Below are 16,888 nucleotides of genomic sequence, written 5' to 3'. Positions count from 1 at the left end.
ATGAACCAGACCCAAAAAAATGTTCATGATTTCATAGTCAAACCTTATATATATGTGACATTTTCAGTTCTTTGCCTGTAATACAGTAATTTGAATTAGTTGCTTGCTGTGACTAGAAAGTTAAGCCTGTTCCATTTCATTATTCCCAAATCTCCACAAAAGCAAATGAAAAGATATGGGAGGAGGGTAGAAAATCTAGTGTATTCTATTCTTTCCTGTTTCCTTTGTAAAAAATTTGGTTTCACTCTTAACTGCCTTTGCATTTTGCTATTATTTTCTTTCTTCTTGTATTTAAACATTGATAATTACTTTTCAACTGTATAATTGCATTCCCTTGGAATTTGTATAGTTGCAGTACACTCACCTTTCCCAGTTAGGTGATGAAGAGTTTCTCTTTATTTCCAGAATATCACAGCACAGCTCCTGTTTTTCTTCAAAGAACACAGACAAAATAAAGACAACCACATTTTAGTGATCACACAGTAAAGCGAACTGAAAGAAGTATTAGCAATTCATTAACTACTTACATATAATTTGGCCTTGTATTCAAAACCCTGTCGTAAAACTGCACCAATATGTTCTTAAGGCAACTTATAATAACCTCTTAATAAAGACTATGGAGTAAATATAAAAATCCAAGAGCTTGATTTTTGTAATTTCTTTTTGATGATGCTTATTACCTGCTATTGTTGTGTAGGGGGTGACTAATTGGAAAAGTTTGGCTTTCTTTCACCAGCCTCTGCTCAGACAACTCACTTGTTTTCCCCCAATATTCACTCTATTCCATTTGGGGTTCAGGTTCAAAGATATCCTGACAGGTCTCAATCAGAAATGTGTCTCCAGGAGAGGCAGAGCTTTAAAGCAGGAAGAGAACTACGGTCATCTTGTTAGTCTTCTCACTCAAGAAACCTCAGAAGTGTAGGCTCAGAGGGATTAGTGTCTACTGTCCACAGAAAAATCAGAAATGCTTTGATCTCCTGGGGTTGGTTTCAAGTGTGTCTTGGGGGTGAGCCTAGGGAGAAAGGAACATGTCCTTCTTCCAGCTATCTCTAGAATTCTTTGTGATGACAGTGATCTTGTTCACCAAGGAAACCCTCACCAATAAGTTTAGGGCCACAGAAGGCCAAGCGGAGCAGGACAATAACAAAGAAAGTTTTAGATGGTAAGTAAATGGCTGTGGACCTGCCTGACTCTCGTAAGGAGACATAAAAGAGAACAGAGAGGTTTTCCAAGCACACTGCAAGCACCACTGGTTTTATTCATGATTTGCATGCAAAGTGAAATTTCTTACCCAATTGCCAACGCATCCATAATTACAGTCATTTGAAAATATTTCACAGTTTTTTCTTTCCAAATCCAGGATGAGTATTTGATTAAATATTAATTTTGGGATCAAAACTGTCTTAACAATTTTTTCCATTACAATTTAAAAATCCAATAGGCACATACTTGAGGACATGTTAATAATTTGAAACTTCTGTAAAAGATTGGCTTTAAAATTAAGAGCCGCTTACAAAGACATCTTGATTGTGCAATGGTAAATTATCCTAATTATGATGAAAAAGAAAAAGTGTGATTTCTAAGGGACCTTGCTAATGGGTTCAAATATAAAGATGTGAATGAATGACTGATTACGTTACCTAAGCAACAAAGTGTGAAGGAAGGGAAAGCTTACAACCAAGAGTGAACACCAAATGATGGCATGGATCAATATAAAAAAGACTGGGAATGATGCAGTCAAAATGAGCTGAGACCTATTTAGGAGACTAAGAAAGGCTTTAAAACTTATTTTAGAACAAGAAGATGACAATGAAGATAATGGTCTTGCTGCTTAGGCCCAATGGTATAATCTTACAATAAGAGAGACAATGGTATAATAATCATACAATACATAGTTCAAGAATTCTAGTGATAATAATGAATGGACACTAAGAAAACAAAATCTTCTGACCCTAGTTTGTTTCCAGCTTCTCTATCCAAGGAAACTGTCTCTGGATTGAATATTATAAGATGGCAACTGCATGTTTTTAAAAAAGCTCATCTCTCACCTGAGACAAATTACATCCCATGGTCATGAAGGAACCATTAGATGTATTTGTTGAACTGCTCTTAATGATCTCAGAGGAATCGTGCAAAATAGCAAAAGAACTAAATCACTGAAAACAGAGGAATTATAATTTTTAAAATAGGTCCTGAAAATTACAGACTTGATATCTATCCTTGGCAAATTTCTAAGCAGAATTCAGTGAGGAGGGTGACCTAAGAGCACTGCTGGGAATTTCAGGCAGTGAGTTAGTGCTGGGGTCACTAGTCTCAGGCAGGAAGCGTCCCCCGTCCCTTCAAAATGTGTGAGTTTGGCAGTTCACTCTTTACCCATCTCTCCTCCCACTTCTGGAATAGTAAGTTTAATATTTTAAAATTCACACTGCCACCACACTTCTGATCTATATGCCACATAAGAGATGTCACATAAGTCATATTGAAAACAACTCAAAAGATTACAACTAATATATGTGAACAGAGTATTTTTTACCTTTTTTCATAAGAGAAGCTTCCTTGTTTTCTTGTTTCAATGAAACATCAGTGTCACTTTTATCTAAAACCTGAAAAACAAGCTCTTTATTTAAAGCTGTGCAAAAACACAGGACATATTGTAAAGTGCAAAAATGATCTTGAACATCAATGCCCATATCATAAAGAGACTATCAGGGTGTGTAGTTTATGCACATGTTTTGAACGTAGACAATCATAAATGTTGTTGATAATTATATTGGCATGCATCTCAAAGATGGTTGCCATATAATTGTCCTCTTTACATCCACCATTTCTTTAATGGGTTTTTACATTTCTACCAATATTTTTACAGATATTTTTAAAAATCCATATCTTTCCTGGATTTTACAATGACCCCAACAAATGAGACAAGTATTTGATCACCAGGAGCAACCAGGGACCCTCTGCTGTTTTGTGAAGGGTGATCACACCCTGGTTGCTATAGAGCAGACCCAGGGTATGAGCTCAACATCAGTGCAATGAGAACTTCAGGGAGGTCGGGGCCTGGGGCCTGAAGCCCAGAGCGTGATGGGGAAGAACATGGGGACTGGGCTGGGGGCGTACCTGGGAAGTTGAGGGAAGGGACACCTTGTCTTTTGACAGGCTGCCAGGAAACTTGCCCAAAAGGGGCTGCAGAGCCTTTGTGTGCTGAATATAGAGCCAGGAGGGTTGGCAGCAGCTGAGTGTGAGGGGAGCTGTGTGTGTGATTTCTGAGATGGAAGCGGTGGGGGCAACCAGAGGCCAGGTCTCCTATCACTTTGGGCATCCTGTAAGCCCATTTTACAAGGCTAACACAAAATAAATGTACATTTTGGGGATGCACTTTATTAGATGAGAGAGAGAGGGTTAGCATACACCCTTCAGAAAACAGACCTAGAAGCTCCCTTTATGTATTTTTTAAGTCTGTGAGAAGGTGGGGAAAAGATAGCAAAAAGTGAGTATGGAAGAGTTCCTGTTGTAGCACAGTGGTTAACAAATATGACTAGGAACCATGAGGTTGGAGGTTCGATCCCTGGCCTTGCTCAGTGGGTTAAGGATCTGGAGTTGCCGTGACCTGTGGTGTAGGTCGTAGATGTGGCTTGGATCCCACGTTGCTGTGGCTCTGGCAAAGGCCGGTGGCTACAGCTCCAATTAGAACCCTAGCCTGGGAATCTCCATACGTTGAGGGAAGCAGCCCTAGAAAAGGCAAAAAGACAAAAAAAAAAAAAAAAAAAAAAAGAGTGGGTATGGAGAAGGCAGGGATAAGGCAGGGGTAAGGCCAAAGCTCCGTCTTCTTGATCTGAAGACCTCTGAACACAATCTGAGACACACTAGGCTCCTCCACTCCACTGTATAAAGCTTGGAGCCATCACCTTTCTGGAATTTACCTACTGTGCATGTATCCTTTGTCTTTCTTGCCCCCTCTAAACTGCTAAACAAACGTGGGATGGAGAGATTATCTACCTCCCTTTTCTCCCCTCCCAGGAAACAAAGGCATCTATTTTGCATGGCATTCTGGAAACTGCTCTGTCAGGAAGCAGGTTAAATGGGCACACATGTAACCTAGCAACAAAAGAACTGTGAGGCTATCCCTCATCGTCGTTTTCTATTTTACTCAAATCCAGAGAAAGGAAGCTTTGCAGGTAATAAATAAAACAGATTCTAAGCTACTTTGGTCCATTTTAAAATATTTGTGTTCTTATACTCTAAGTAAATTCATGCCCCAGGAAGTAAATAAAATGCATTTTTTTTTAAAGTTCATTGTGCAAAATGCCTTTAAAATGGGTGTCTTATTTCTGATATAACATAAACTTTAAAGTTTTCTTCTGATGTGCTGATATATACGGAAAATCTACATCTGTTAAGTGTCCCTCCTTTGAACTGAATATTTTTTGATCAGTTTATAAGCAGCTTGGACTATTTCCCATAATAGTTAGCAGCAACCACAAGGTAAGTTCATGACAGGAACTATTTAACGTCTTTAATAATAACCACTTTGTTATAATCTATGATGATCCTGCTCAGGATGTGTTCATCCTGAACTCTCCTTATGATGGAAACTCTCCTTATGATGGAAATCAGACAGGAGATAAGTATCCAAGGTTGACAAAAATCCCAGCACTCTCAGCAGGGACTCTTGGTGGTGGTATTGTTAATACAGCCTCCTGACATCATTTTTGCATTTTATTGTTAAGTTCTCTGCTTTGAGCTCTGCCTTGTGGGGGCTGTTTCCATGAGGAGCGGCTATGTGCCCTCATCCCCAAAATGTTACTTACACAAAGCTTTACCATCTCTATTGCAGGAGAGATGTCCTTTTCCTTTCTTTTCCTATATTTTCTTTACTCTTTGGCATAGGAGTTTTTAAAAATATTTTAGACAAACAACTCACAGCCTACAGTATTTCCTTTTAAATAACACTGTGTAAATATCCACGTTCATAGGGTGCTGCCATTTTCACAATGCACTTGCAGCTTTGAAGCTCTGGATTTTTTTCACACTGAAACAAGGAAATACGCAGTTGTCTTTTCTATGACACTATTTGTATCATTCGATACTTGCAAAGCTCTTTCACATACATTACTTCATTTCATTTTAAAAATGTTCTCCAGTCACTTAAGCTTAACCGAGTTTCATACTCTGCAGTTTGGGGATATCTCTTTCCTAAGATTTTACTTCAGTCATGAAACAGCTAACACTTCCCACACAGTAAATGAGATTAGAGTTAAGTCTTAACATGAGGTTTTAGATACCATAATTAAAATTATGTTAACAATGACTAGAGTGGGATTTGTCGGTTCTCCAAGGAATGCAAGGGATGCGCGTAATACCACATACTCAATTTTGTGAAGTATCTATTTAAGAGGATAAATAAATCATAAATAAGCTAGAGAGGAAAAAGAGCATACATACCCCAGTCAGCTGGGTAACACTTTTCTCATTCAACTGTAGTTAGGGAAGCTTAAGAACTGGCTGATGTCATTTTATCTGGTTTCTTTCCTTCTGTTTCTTTGCCCCTCCACACCCACCCCAAACATTTTATCAAGGACCAGTAAAGACTACCAGATCAGTGCTTGCTCTCCTGCCAAGTTCCAAGGCCCTTCCTGTTTTCACTCTTCCATAGCGAACATTATGTTCTGGGGGTCCCCCTTTCATTTATTAATGTATTCAATAAAACTAAGTTCCCAGCATGAGTCAGACACTGTCATGGTGAAGACTACAAGGTCCTGCCTTTATGGAGCTTATTTTCTAGTGAGGGAGAAAGATGTTCAATACATAAAAAGGTGAATATGTGATCATATAAGTTCTGTTAAGAAAAATAACACAGGTAAGAGAAGGAGAATGACCTGCGTTACTGCACAACCTGAGTCCAGCTGCCTATCTGGGCTCACTGTTGCTTCCACGCCCTCCTTTCTCCAGGTCTTTGACTGGCTGTTGATTTGTTTGTTCCCCCAACTTTTTTCTAGACTTTCCTCAGCTGGGCCTTGCTTGCCCCCTCTATATAAAAACTATTCACTCTCACAACACCGACACCTCCTGTCCCCATCCTCTGCTCTATTTCTCTCCTTAGCATTTACCATTATCTACCATGCAACATATTTTACTTACCTTGTCTACTGTCCGATTCCCCCACCAGAATGGAAGCTCCATGAAGATAGGGGATAGTGCCTATTTTTCTTTCTCCTGTACCCTCAATGTCTAGGACAGTAACTGGTGATTCATATACTCACAGAATAAAAGAAAATTAAAAAACAAGTCAGGAAAATCCATGTGTGTTGCTAGGAGTGGGGAATAATGGAGTCCGGGCATTGTGAACAGCAGAGGAAAAAAGGCTGTGAGACAAAAATAAGCTTGGGGTTTTGGAGGCCAAGGAAGGTCAGGGTGACTAGAGTGGAGTGAGAAAAGGAACAACCAGCAAGGAGTGAGGACAGAAAGGAGTAAGGCCAGGTCATGAAGGCCCTTGGATGGCACTAAATTTTCTCCTAGGTAGAGAACAGCATAACCTGACATATTTTGTGTGGAGAACTTAGATTTTTACACTGTGGAGGCCAAAAGAAGTAGTGGAATCATTTAAAGGCTATTATTGCAGACCTGGTGAGAGATGTTGGTGAACTGGTCAGGTGGGTAGCTGTGGAAGTGTTAGAATAGAGTATATGTCTGAAGGTTAATGCAGCATGATGAGTTAAGTGCAGTGTGAAAGAAGGAGAAAAATTCACGTTTTGACCTGAGTAGCTATGAGAGATGGTACCATTTATTGAGATGTAAAGCATGAAGAAGTCCCTTGGAATTCTTTCCTCTCTTGATTTTGGTAACCTTCTGAGTCTCAACTCTTCCTTGGTAATTATTATTTTTCTGTCTACTGTCAATCCCTCAAGGAAAACCTTGTGGTGTTAAATGATCACCTTTATGCAAATAATGGTGTCAGAAAATCATCAGCCCTACCTTCTCATCTCTGCCCCAGTTATTTCCATCTGACTTCAGGACATTTACCTTTGAATATATTGCTAAAACTTAAAACCCCCCGTCTCATCTTTACCCACTCAGACTCCCCTGGTTAACGCCTCTTCCTATTTATAATACCGTTTTGTTCCAGGCTGCCATCTCAAAAACTGCTGTCACTGTTTAGTCTTCCATACTCCTTCCCAGGTTATGCAATTTTTCCTTCAAAATGTTTCACTTTTCCTTGTCTTCTTACACTATAACTCTAGGAAGCAGCATCTGACTTGGTTTTTTGGTCTTTCACTTCTCCTTTTTCCAGTACTGCTCCACTATCACAACATTTTCATAACACAAAAGAATTCATTCTTTAGACAAATTTCCATGACTAAGTGTTCCTTCTCAAAACTTGCTTACAGGAGTTCCCATCGTGGCTCAGCAGTAACGAACCTGACTAGTGTCCATGAGGATGAGGATTCGATCCCTGGCCTTGCTCAGTGGGTTAAGGATCTGGTATTGCCAAGAGCTGTGGTATAGGTTGCAGATGTGGCTCAGATCCTGCACTGCTGTAGCTGTGGCAAAGGCCGGCAGTTGCAGCTCCAATTCTACCCCTAGCCTGGGAACTTCCATATGCTACAGGTGTGTGTCCCCTGACCACCCCCCCAAAAAAGACAAAATAACTTGCTTACAGGTCCTGACTATTTACTCCTTCAAGTACAAACCCTTTTCTGGCTTTCAAAGCTCTTCTCCATGTGATTCTAAGATATCTTGGTGTATTTTCAGTATTTCTCAATAAATATCCTCTGTAAAAACTAAAAAGTTCTCTTCAGAATTCTCTGAAGGCACCAGATAGACTTCTGCTTCCACACCTTTGTCCACACAGTTCTCTCTACCTGGAGTACATTCTCTCCTCCTTTTCCTGTAAGTCTGTCCCACTTTTTAAGATAAGTCCTACTTTTTCTAAAATGTCTTCTTATTTACCCCAGCACATACTGATTTCTCCTTTTCTCTGAAAACATAGTAACAGTAAATTACAAATAGTTTTAAGTATTTTTATTTTTTTTATTTTTATATTTTTTTAGGGCCACATCTGAGGCATATGGAGGTTCCCAGGCTAGGGGTTGAATCAGACTGTAGCTGCCAGCGTACACCACAGCCACAGCAATGCAGGATCTGAGCTGCGTCTGTGACCCATACCACAGCTCACAGCAACACCAAATCCTTAACCCACTGAGCAAGGCCAGGGAGCGAACCTGCGTCCTCATGGATGCTAGTCAGACTCGTTTCCACTGAGCCATGATGGGAGGAACTCCCTTAAGTATTTTTAATAGCCAAGCATTGTATCTATGAGACCCAGATAAGACTGGAATCCTGAGGCAAGCTTGATTCTTGCCATGCCATTTCGAAACAGAATTCTAAACTTGGGTCCATCTCCCCAACACAAATCCAATTGTACAGAAGCATTAGTAAATACAGTTTACTGAAAATTGTGTTGAGAAATGGAGGAACATGTTACATACGGTAAAAAAATCAGCTTAAAATTACCATGAAACAGCTTTTTTTTTTTTAGCAACACCCATGGCATGTGGAAGTTCATGGTGGATACTTACCCCACTGAGCCACCCGGAAACTTCCAAAACAGCTCTTCTTGACTTTTCCAACTGCTAGCTGTCTCATCTCTCTCTACATACTTTCCCCTCCAGACTCTTTTCTGCAGCACCAGTCTTTCTGTTTGTGGGATTATCTCCTTCCCTCACCCCTACCCCCCAGACTCACCCTTTTCCACAAGCACTGGGTCACTCTCTAGAGTTCCCTTTTCTTCTACAAAGCAATGTCACTCTCAAATTTCATTCTTTACTCCCATTTCATGGCCCACTTAAAGGCTGAATCTTCCCTGTTTAGATTTATAGAAGGTGGTTTTTAAAAAATGTTTTTCATAACACAAAGAATTATTTTCATTCTGTCACAAATCATCCCGTTAATTCTCATAATAACCTTGAGAGTAGGTAATATGATTCTTCTTTTATAGATAAAAAAACAGAAGAGCATAAGTTGCTACAACTGACACGTGCCATATTGGTCTGAATCTGAACTGAGGTCAATCTGTCAGAGTTCAGAGCCTGTCTCCTTTCTGTAAAATAATGCTAATTTACAGTTTTGTAAAATTGTCTTCCAATTGTTCTTCCGCTTTAGGATAAAGATCATGGTTTTGTTGTTGTGTTTTGTTTTGTTTTGTTTTGGTGTTGCAAAATCTCTAACATAATATTGTTCAATAAATGTGTCTTGGGAGTTCCCTTCATGGCTCAGTGGTTAACAAATCCAACCAGGAACCATGAGGTTGTAGGTTCGATCCCTGGCCTTGCTCAGTGGGTTAAGGATCTGGCATTGCCGTGACCTGTGGTATAAGTCACAGACGCGGCTCGGATCCCATGTTGCTGTGGCTCTGGTGTAGGCCGGTGGCTGCAGCTCCGATTCAACCCCTAGCCTGGGAACCTCCATATGCCGTGGGAGCGGCCCAAGAAATGGAAAAAAAAAAAATGTGCCTTGAATTAGTGCATGATTTCTGAGGGTTAACACATTAGCACATGAATATTTCGATTCATTTGAAATTTCCCATGAGATTTTCCTTTAATCAAGGGGTATATAAGATATTGTCTTTGTGTCTGTCCATTAGTATGTTGGTGGTGAGCTGATAGATGATGCTCTGAAGGGTGAGTATAGACAGCTTTTCCTCCAAAGCCCTTGGAGCAGCTCTGGTTTATATTTCATAAAGGGTCTGGTTCTGTCTCATACTGTTAGCAACAATCACAGGATTATACAGGTTCATATAGAGGCAAAGGTAATATCATCAGCCAAGAAAATGGACTATGAAATGGCCTGCTTTTGAAATTAAGGCAACTTCAATTACCCGAAATCATGGTATTGCAATTCCAATGCACTTTCCCATTAAAAAAAAAAAATTCTGGGAGTTCCCATCGTGGCGCAACAAAAACAAATCCGACTAGAAACCACGAGTTTGCAGGTTCGATCCCTGGCCTCACTCGGTGGATTAAGGATCCAGTGTTGCCGTGAGCTGTGATAGATCACAGACGTGGCTCAGATCCCACATTGCTATGGCTGTGGAGTAGGATGGCAGCTGCAGCTCTGATTAGACCCCTAGCCTGGGAACCTTCATATGCCGTAGGTACAGCCCTAAAGACCAAAAAAAATTTTAAAAAAATTCTGTTAAGAGTCAGAAAAATTTGTCTATTTAGGGTAAATGCAGCTGATTTAGAAGCTGGCTATACAGGTTATTTGCTTTTCTTCTTTTTCACCTGCTTTTGGGTTACTGAGTCATTTTTTACTTTCATTGCATATAGTTGTTTTTTGTATGTTTGCTTTTGGGTCTTGAGGGGTTTTTGGCTACCACAGAGCATAAACCTAGATACTGGAAACTCACCAGCTCTTCCAGACATGCCTCAGCTTTTGTGATATACCACGGAGGCCCTGTCAATGACCCTAGGGATTGAGAGTGGATTGATACCTTTCCTGAGCTGGCACTAGCCTCTCTAAAAGATGTACTAAAGAGCTAACCAGATGTAACTGGTAAAGGACTTAGCTCATGCTGAGTCAAGAAAACAGTTCCATCCACTCATTCCTTTATTCATCAACCTTCCTTCAACCCCAGAAATTGCCACACTCTGGACTGGACATTGGAGATTACATTTTTCAGGGTAAACCCTAGAGAACTCCACTGCCAAACTCTTAAAATACATCTGTCAGTGGTGGTCTGGCCATCAAGTTTTTTAAATGTCTGCAGGTTGGGAAAATAAAGTGAATCCATCTGCCAGTCTGCTCCTGAGGCCAGGTGCAAAGAAAAAAGACCTAAATGACCACAGAGGATAAAAGGTTTAAAGCCAATCCAACCAAAAAGATAGTATGGTTCTTGGTTATTAAACAGGCAGGTCTAACCTGATCTAAAGTAACCACACCCAGAGTTCCTATTGTGGCTCAGCAGTTAACGAACCAGACTAGCATCCATGAGGACTCAGGTTCAATCCTTGGCCTCGTTCAGTGGGTTAAGGATCTGGCATTGCCGTGAGCTGTGGTGTAGGCTGCAGATGTGGCTTGGATCCCGCATTGCTGTAGCTGTGGCGTAGGCCAGCGGCTACAGCTCCGATTAGACCCCTAGCCTGGGAACCTCCATGTGCCATGGGTGCAGCCCTAAAAAGACAAAAAAAAGAGAAAAAAATAAAATAAAATAACCACATGCTCTTTCACCGCTTTAGCAATCTTGGTTTACCACTGATATTCAGAACAGTAACTGAATGAAGATTATTATGAAATACAGAAAAGTGTCAAATGCTAGGGTTTAGGAAAACGGTAAGTGTTGGTTCATATGAGAGTCAGAAAATTTGCATCATGTCAACTTGGGATACTTGCTCCACCAAGATGAATAAAAACATGCACACGTATAATAAAAAAGCTAGTACTTTTATCACTCTGGCTTGAGTCTCAGAAAACGATTCCTTCTCTAACTTACTGTTGGCACTGGCAGGTTTCCTCCCATGGTGTCCCCATACTTTGAAGCTTTATTCAGATTGATCATTGGCTTGCCTGACCATCTGCTGTGGTTTGGCAACCTAATTTTCCCAGTCACCTTTCAGAACAGATTCCCTAGGCTGCCTATTCTGTACAGTCACTTCTTATATCTCAACTTGTGACATAACATGAGACTGCTTACCTCTTTGATAAGATGCTTGGTAATCTAGTCCCATTACTTCATTTTACTTTTTATTGCTTCTACTAAGCATGGTGCAGTGACAGCTAATCAGATTGCATTATTTTGAGGGGCACTGGGGTGCTTTGGAACTCATATGCCAAATTTTTGCCTGGAGTAAAGTTGAACTGCCAATTTATCCCATAGCAATGCACAAGAAGTTTTTAATTGAACTTAGACAAACCCTTAATTACAACAGTACCACGGGGCATTGCTCCAGTAAAGCAGAACGGAAGCAACCTTCACTCAGACATTGATTCCCTTGACATCTGTAAAAGGTGCTATAAAGAATTTCTACTTCTTCCCTATCTGGGATTAAATGGGAAACGTGAATTTTACACACAGGTTTATAAATGCTTGAGACAGAAACAGTTCAGAATACATAGTATTCATTAAAAGAGAGGGCAGGGCATATGTTTTGAGCATGGAAGATAGGAAATAATAGGATTTTCTCAAGGCCAAGCAACCAGGAGACACCAGCTCATGGGAGGGGTTGGCGGAACAGTTATGACCACAACCATGTTTCTAGATTTATAATCTTGGGCAAGAAGACTCTCCTTTCCCGGAATCATCTCTGAGATGACGATCCTGATGATTACTATGTGACTCAGGCCTGAATGGAAAGAAACAAGTCAGATCTTGAGCACAAAAGCAAGTTACTATATAGATCAGATTTAGGGTAGGTAAGGCAAGAAATAGACTAAAGGGAAATCACCTTAATCTGGGCAAGGAGTGGATGATGGCTTAATTTTTTAAAATGAATTCAAGACTACTGGCTGGAGAATGCCCATCTGTGAAACTTTGGAAACCTATCTCAGCCAAAATGCTAAATGTTATTCAATGCAGTATCTACCTGTATCTTCAAGTCCTCACCCCTGAGTAAAGTGTATATAGGTGCACTCCAGCCAACTGGTGTGGAATGCACTGCCTGAATTGGAGTGGGCGACAGCATGTGGAGATGGATAATACAGGGAGAAATCATAATGAGGGTGGCTAAGAAAGTGGGAGCTGGAGTTCCTGCTGTGGTGCAATGGGTTAAGAACCCAACTGCAGCAGCTGGGTCTCTGCAGAGGTGTGGGCTCCTTTTTTTTTTTTTTTCATCTTTTGTCTTTTTAGGGCCACATCTGTGGGATATGGAAGTTCTCAGGTGAGGGGTCAAATTGGAGCTACAGCTGCCAGCCTACGCCACTGCCACAGCCATGCCAGATCTGAGCCGCGTCTGCTTCCTACACCACAGCTCATGGCAATGCCGGATCCTTAACTCACTGAACAAGAATCGCATTCTCATGGATAATAGCTGGGTTCGTTAACCACTGAACCACAACAGGAACTCCAGAGGTGTGGGCTTGATCCCTGGCCTGGTTACAGTATTCAGAATTGCTGCAGCTGTGGTGTAGGTCATAGCTGGGGCTGGGATTCAATCCCTGGCCCAGAACTTCCATATGCTGCAGTTGTGGCCAAAAAAGAAAAAAGAAAGTGGGAACTGAAGTTGAACAGCTAGGGCTTAAGGTGACCACTTCCTGACTGTGTGATTCTGAGCTAGTTAACTGCCCTCACCTGTAAAACAGGGATGAAAAGAGAATTTACCCTTCAGGTTATTAAAAGGATTAGATGAGGAGTTCCCCGTGGCACAGCAGAAACAAGTCCGACTAGGAACCAAGAGGTTGAGGGTTCAATCCCTGGCCTCACTCAGTAGGTTAAGGATCTGGCGTTGCCATGAGCTGTGCTGTAGGTCGCAGACATGGCTCAGATCTGACACTGCCATGGCTGTGGTGTAGGCCGGCAGCTATAGCTCCGATTAGACCCCTAGCCTGGGAACCTCCACATGCTGTGGGTGCAGCCCTAAAGAGCATAAATAAATAAATATATAAATATATGGATTAGATGAGATGAGGCACATGAAGTACAGTGGCTGAATTTCATATGGCCACATAGGAAAAGGAAAGACTAACTCCACTAAAACACATGTGTGCACACACGGTAGAATTTCAGAAAACCACAGTTTTGCAGGATTTGAGATAACAATTCAGCATCATACTAGTTGCTCTGAAATGTTGGAGGAAACTGCAGCTGTGCTAACAAGATTGTGTAAAATAATGAAAGAAGTCTGCTGCAGCACAGACTGATGACTGCACATATAATGTTTCCAAAAGTCCAATCTGGTGGCCATCTAGAGCATTTTGAAGAGGATTAAGACACCCTTAATAAAAACCCAGAAAAACAAAAACAAACAAACACAGGAGTTCCAGTCATGGTGCAGTAGAAACAAATCTGACTAGGAACCATGAGGTTGGGGGTTCAATCCCTGGCCTTGCTCAACAGGTTAAGGATCTGGCATTGCCATGAGCTATGGTGTAGACTGCAGACACAGCTCAGATCTGATGTGGCTGTGGCTGTGGCTGTGATGTAGGCTGGCAGCTGTAGCTCCAATTGGACCCCTAGCCTGGGAATCTCCATGTGCCAGGGATATGGCCCTAAAAAGAAAAAAAAAAAACAAAAAAAAACAAAAAAAACCACCTCATTATTTTCATGATAGTTTTTTAATCTCTAAAAAATTCCTGGAGTTTTAACTGAATCCCAGCTGGCAATTTTCACAACTCCAAACAACATTCAAGTGAGGTCTTACCAACAACACACTCATTGCATGAATTTTAAAAATGAATGGTCCATGCTGCCTGAAAGGCCAAGCATAAATTAATACCAAAAAGGAAAAAAATGCCACAGAAGTGACACCAACAAACTATGTGATCAGAAGCAAATGGAGACAAGGAAAACGAACCCCAGTACCACATGAAGGATTAGGGAGCATGTGAGATATGACACACATAGGATACAGACATTAAAAATGACTTGAAAATAAGGATTATCCAACTGGGAAAGAAAAATACAAAAGAATATTTTAAAAAAGTCTCATTGTATGCAGATGACATGATACTATACATAGAAAACCCTAAGGACTCAACCCAAAAACTACTTGAACTGATTAATAAATTCAGCAAAGTAGCAGGATATAAGATTAACATTCAGAAGTCAGTTGCATTTCTGTATAGAGCAATGAAACATTAGAAAAGGAATACAAAAATACGATACCTTTTAAAATTGCACCTCACAAGATCAAATACCTCGGAATACACCTGACCAAAGAGGTAAAGGACCTATATGCCGAGAACTATAAAACTTTAATCAAAGAAATCAAAGAAGATGTAAAGAAATGGAAAGATAGTCCATGTTCATGGATTGGAAAAATCAATATTGTAAAAATGGCCATACTACCCAAAGCAATCTACAGATGCAATGCAATCCCTATCAAATTACCCATGACATTATTCACAGAACTAGAACAAACAATCCAAACATTTATATGGAACCACAAAAGACCCAGAGTCGCCAAAACAATCCTGGGAAACAAAAACCAAGCAGGAGGCATCACTCTCCCAGACTTCAAGAAATACTACAAAGCCACAGTCATCAAAACAGTGTGGTACTGGTACCAAAACAGACAGACAGAACAATGGAACAGAATAGAGAACCCGGAAATAAACCCGGACACCTATGGTCAATTAATCTTTGACAAGGGAGGCAAGAACATAAAGTGGGAAAGAGAAAGTCTATTCAGCAAGCATTGCTGGGAAACCTGGACAGCAACATGCAAAGCAATGAAACTAGAACACACCCTCACACCATGCACAAAAATAAACTCCAAATGGCTGAAAGACTTAAATGTACGACAGGACACCATCAAACTCCTAGAAGAAAACATAGGCAAAACACTCTCTGACATCAACATCATGAATATGTTCTCAGGTCAGTTTCCCAAAGCAATAGAAATAAGAGCAAAAATAAACCCATGGGACCTCATCAAACTGAAAAGCTTTTGCACAGCAAAGGAAACCCAAAAGAAAACAAAAAGACAACTGACAGAATGGGAGAAAATAGTTTCAAATGATGCAACTGACAAGGGCTTAATCTCTAGAATATATAAACAACTTATACAACCCAACAGCAAAAAAGCCAATCAATCAATGGAAAAATGGGCAAAAGACCTGAATAGACATTTCTCCAAAGAAGATATACAGATGGCCAACAAACACATGAAAAAATGCTCAACATCGCTGATTATAAGAGAAATGCAAATCAAAACTACCATGAGATACCACCTCACACCAGTCAGAATGGCCATCATTAATAAATCCACAAATAACAAGTGCTGGAGGGGCTGTGGAGAAAAGGGAACCCTCCTGAACTGTTGGTGGGAATGTCAACTGGTACAGCCACTATGGAGAACAGTTTGGAGATACCTTAGAAATCTATACATAGAACTTCCATATGACCCTGCAATCCCACTCTTGGGCATCTATCCGGACAAAACTCTACTTAAAAGAGACACATGCACCCGCATGTTCATTGCAGCACTATTCACAATAGCCAGGACATGGAAACAACCCAAATGTCCATCGACAGATGATTGGATTCGGAAGATGTGGTATACATACACAATGGACTACTACTCAGCCATAAAAAAGAATGACATAATGCCATTTGCAGCAACATGGATGGAACTAGAGAATCTCATCCTGAGTGAAATGAGCCAGAAAGACAAAGACAAATACCACATGATATCACTTATAACTGGAATCTAAGTTACAGCACAAATGAACATCTCCTCAGAAAAGAAAATCATGGACTTGGAGAAGAGACTTGTGGTTGCCTGATGGGAGGGGGAGGGAGTGGGAGGGATCGGGAGCTTGGGCTTATCAGACACAACTTAGAATAGATTTACAAGGAGATCCTGCTGAATAGCATTGAGAACTATGTCTAGATACTCATGTTGCAACAGAAGAAAGGGTGGGGGAAAAATGTAATTGTAATGTATACATGTAAGGATAACCTGACCCCCTTGCTGTACAGTGGGAAAATAAAAAAAAAAAAAAAAAAAAAAGAATTTCCTGGAATCAGAAAAAAAAAAAAAAAAAAAAAAAAAAGTCTCCAGAGACTGTAGGCCTTGGAGAAAAGGGATTATAAAAAGCATTCAATCAAGGATTAAGGGAGTAGGAGGAGGAAGAAATTAGGAAAACAAATCAAACCATTATACAACCCTGAGCCAGAGCAGATATGGTAAGTTTAAAGAATACATGACAAAATATGGCTGAAATAATCTGCAAT

The 16,888-nt window shown here is 40.5% G+C and overlaps 1 protein-coding gene across 23 annotated transcripts in view; it reads right to left on the bottom strand.

Moving 5' to 3' along the window:
• Positions 1-16,888, bottom strand: part of MORC1 (MORC family CW-type zinc finger 1) — a 353,564-nt gene that overhangs the window by 25,321 nt on the left and 311,355 nt on the right. For all 23 annotated transcript variants that reach the window (XM_084991381.1, XM_084991382.1, XM_084991383.1 and 20 more), the window contains 2 exons: positions 2,534-2,603; positions 365-431 (listed from right to left, as the gene is read on the bottom strand). In XM_084991381.1, the coding sequence (XP_084847507.1) occupies positions 365-431; positions 2,534-2,603 (137 nt within the window). The remainder of the gene's footprint in view (positions 1-364; positions 432-2,533; positions 2,604-16,888) is intronic.

The sequence above is a fragment of the Sus scrofa genome, chromosome 13 (assembly GCF_054392235.1).
Source record: "Sus scrofa isolate SSC_HxYL_T2T_F1_AM1 chromosome 13, Sscrofa_HxYL_maternal_Yorkshire_Landrace_v2.0, whole genome shotgun sequence".
In the NCBI taxonomy this organism is placed as follows: domain Eukaryota; kingdom Metazoa; phylum Chordata; class Mammalia; order Artiodactyla; family Suidae; genus Sus; species Sus scrofa.
Note: the sequence above shows the minus strand (reverse complement) of the source record. Positions and strands in the feature narration are given on the sequence as shown.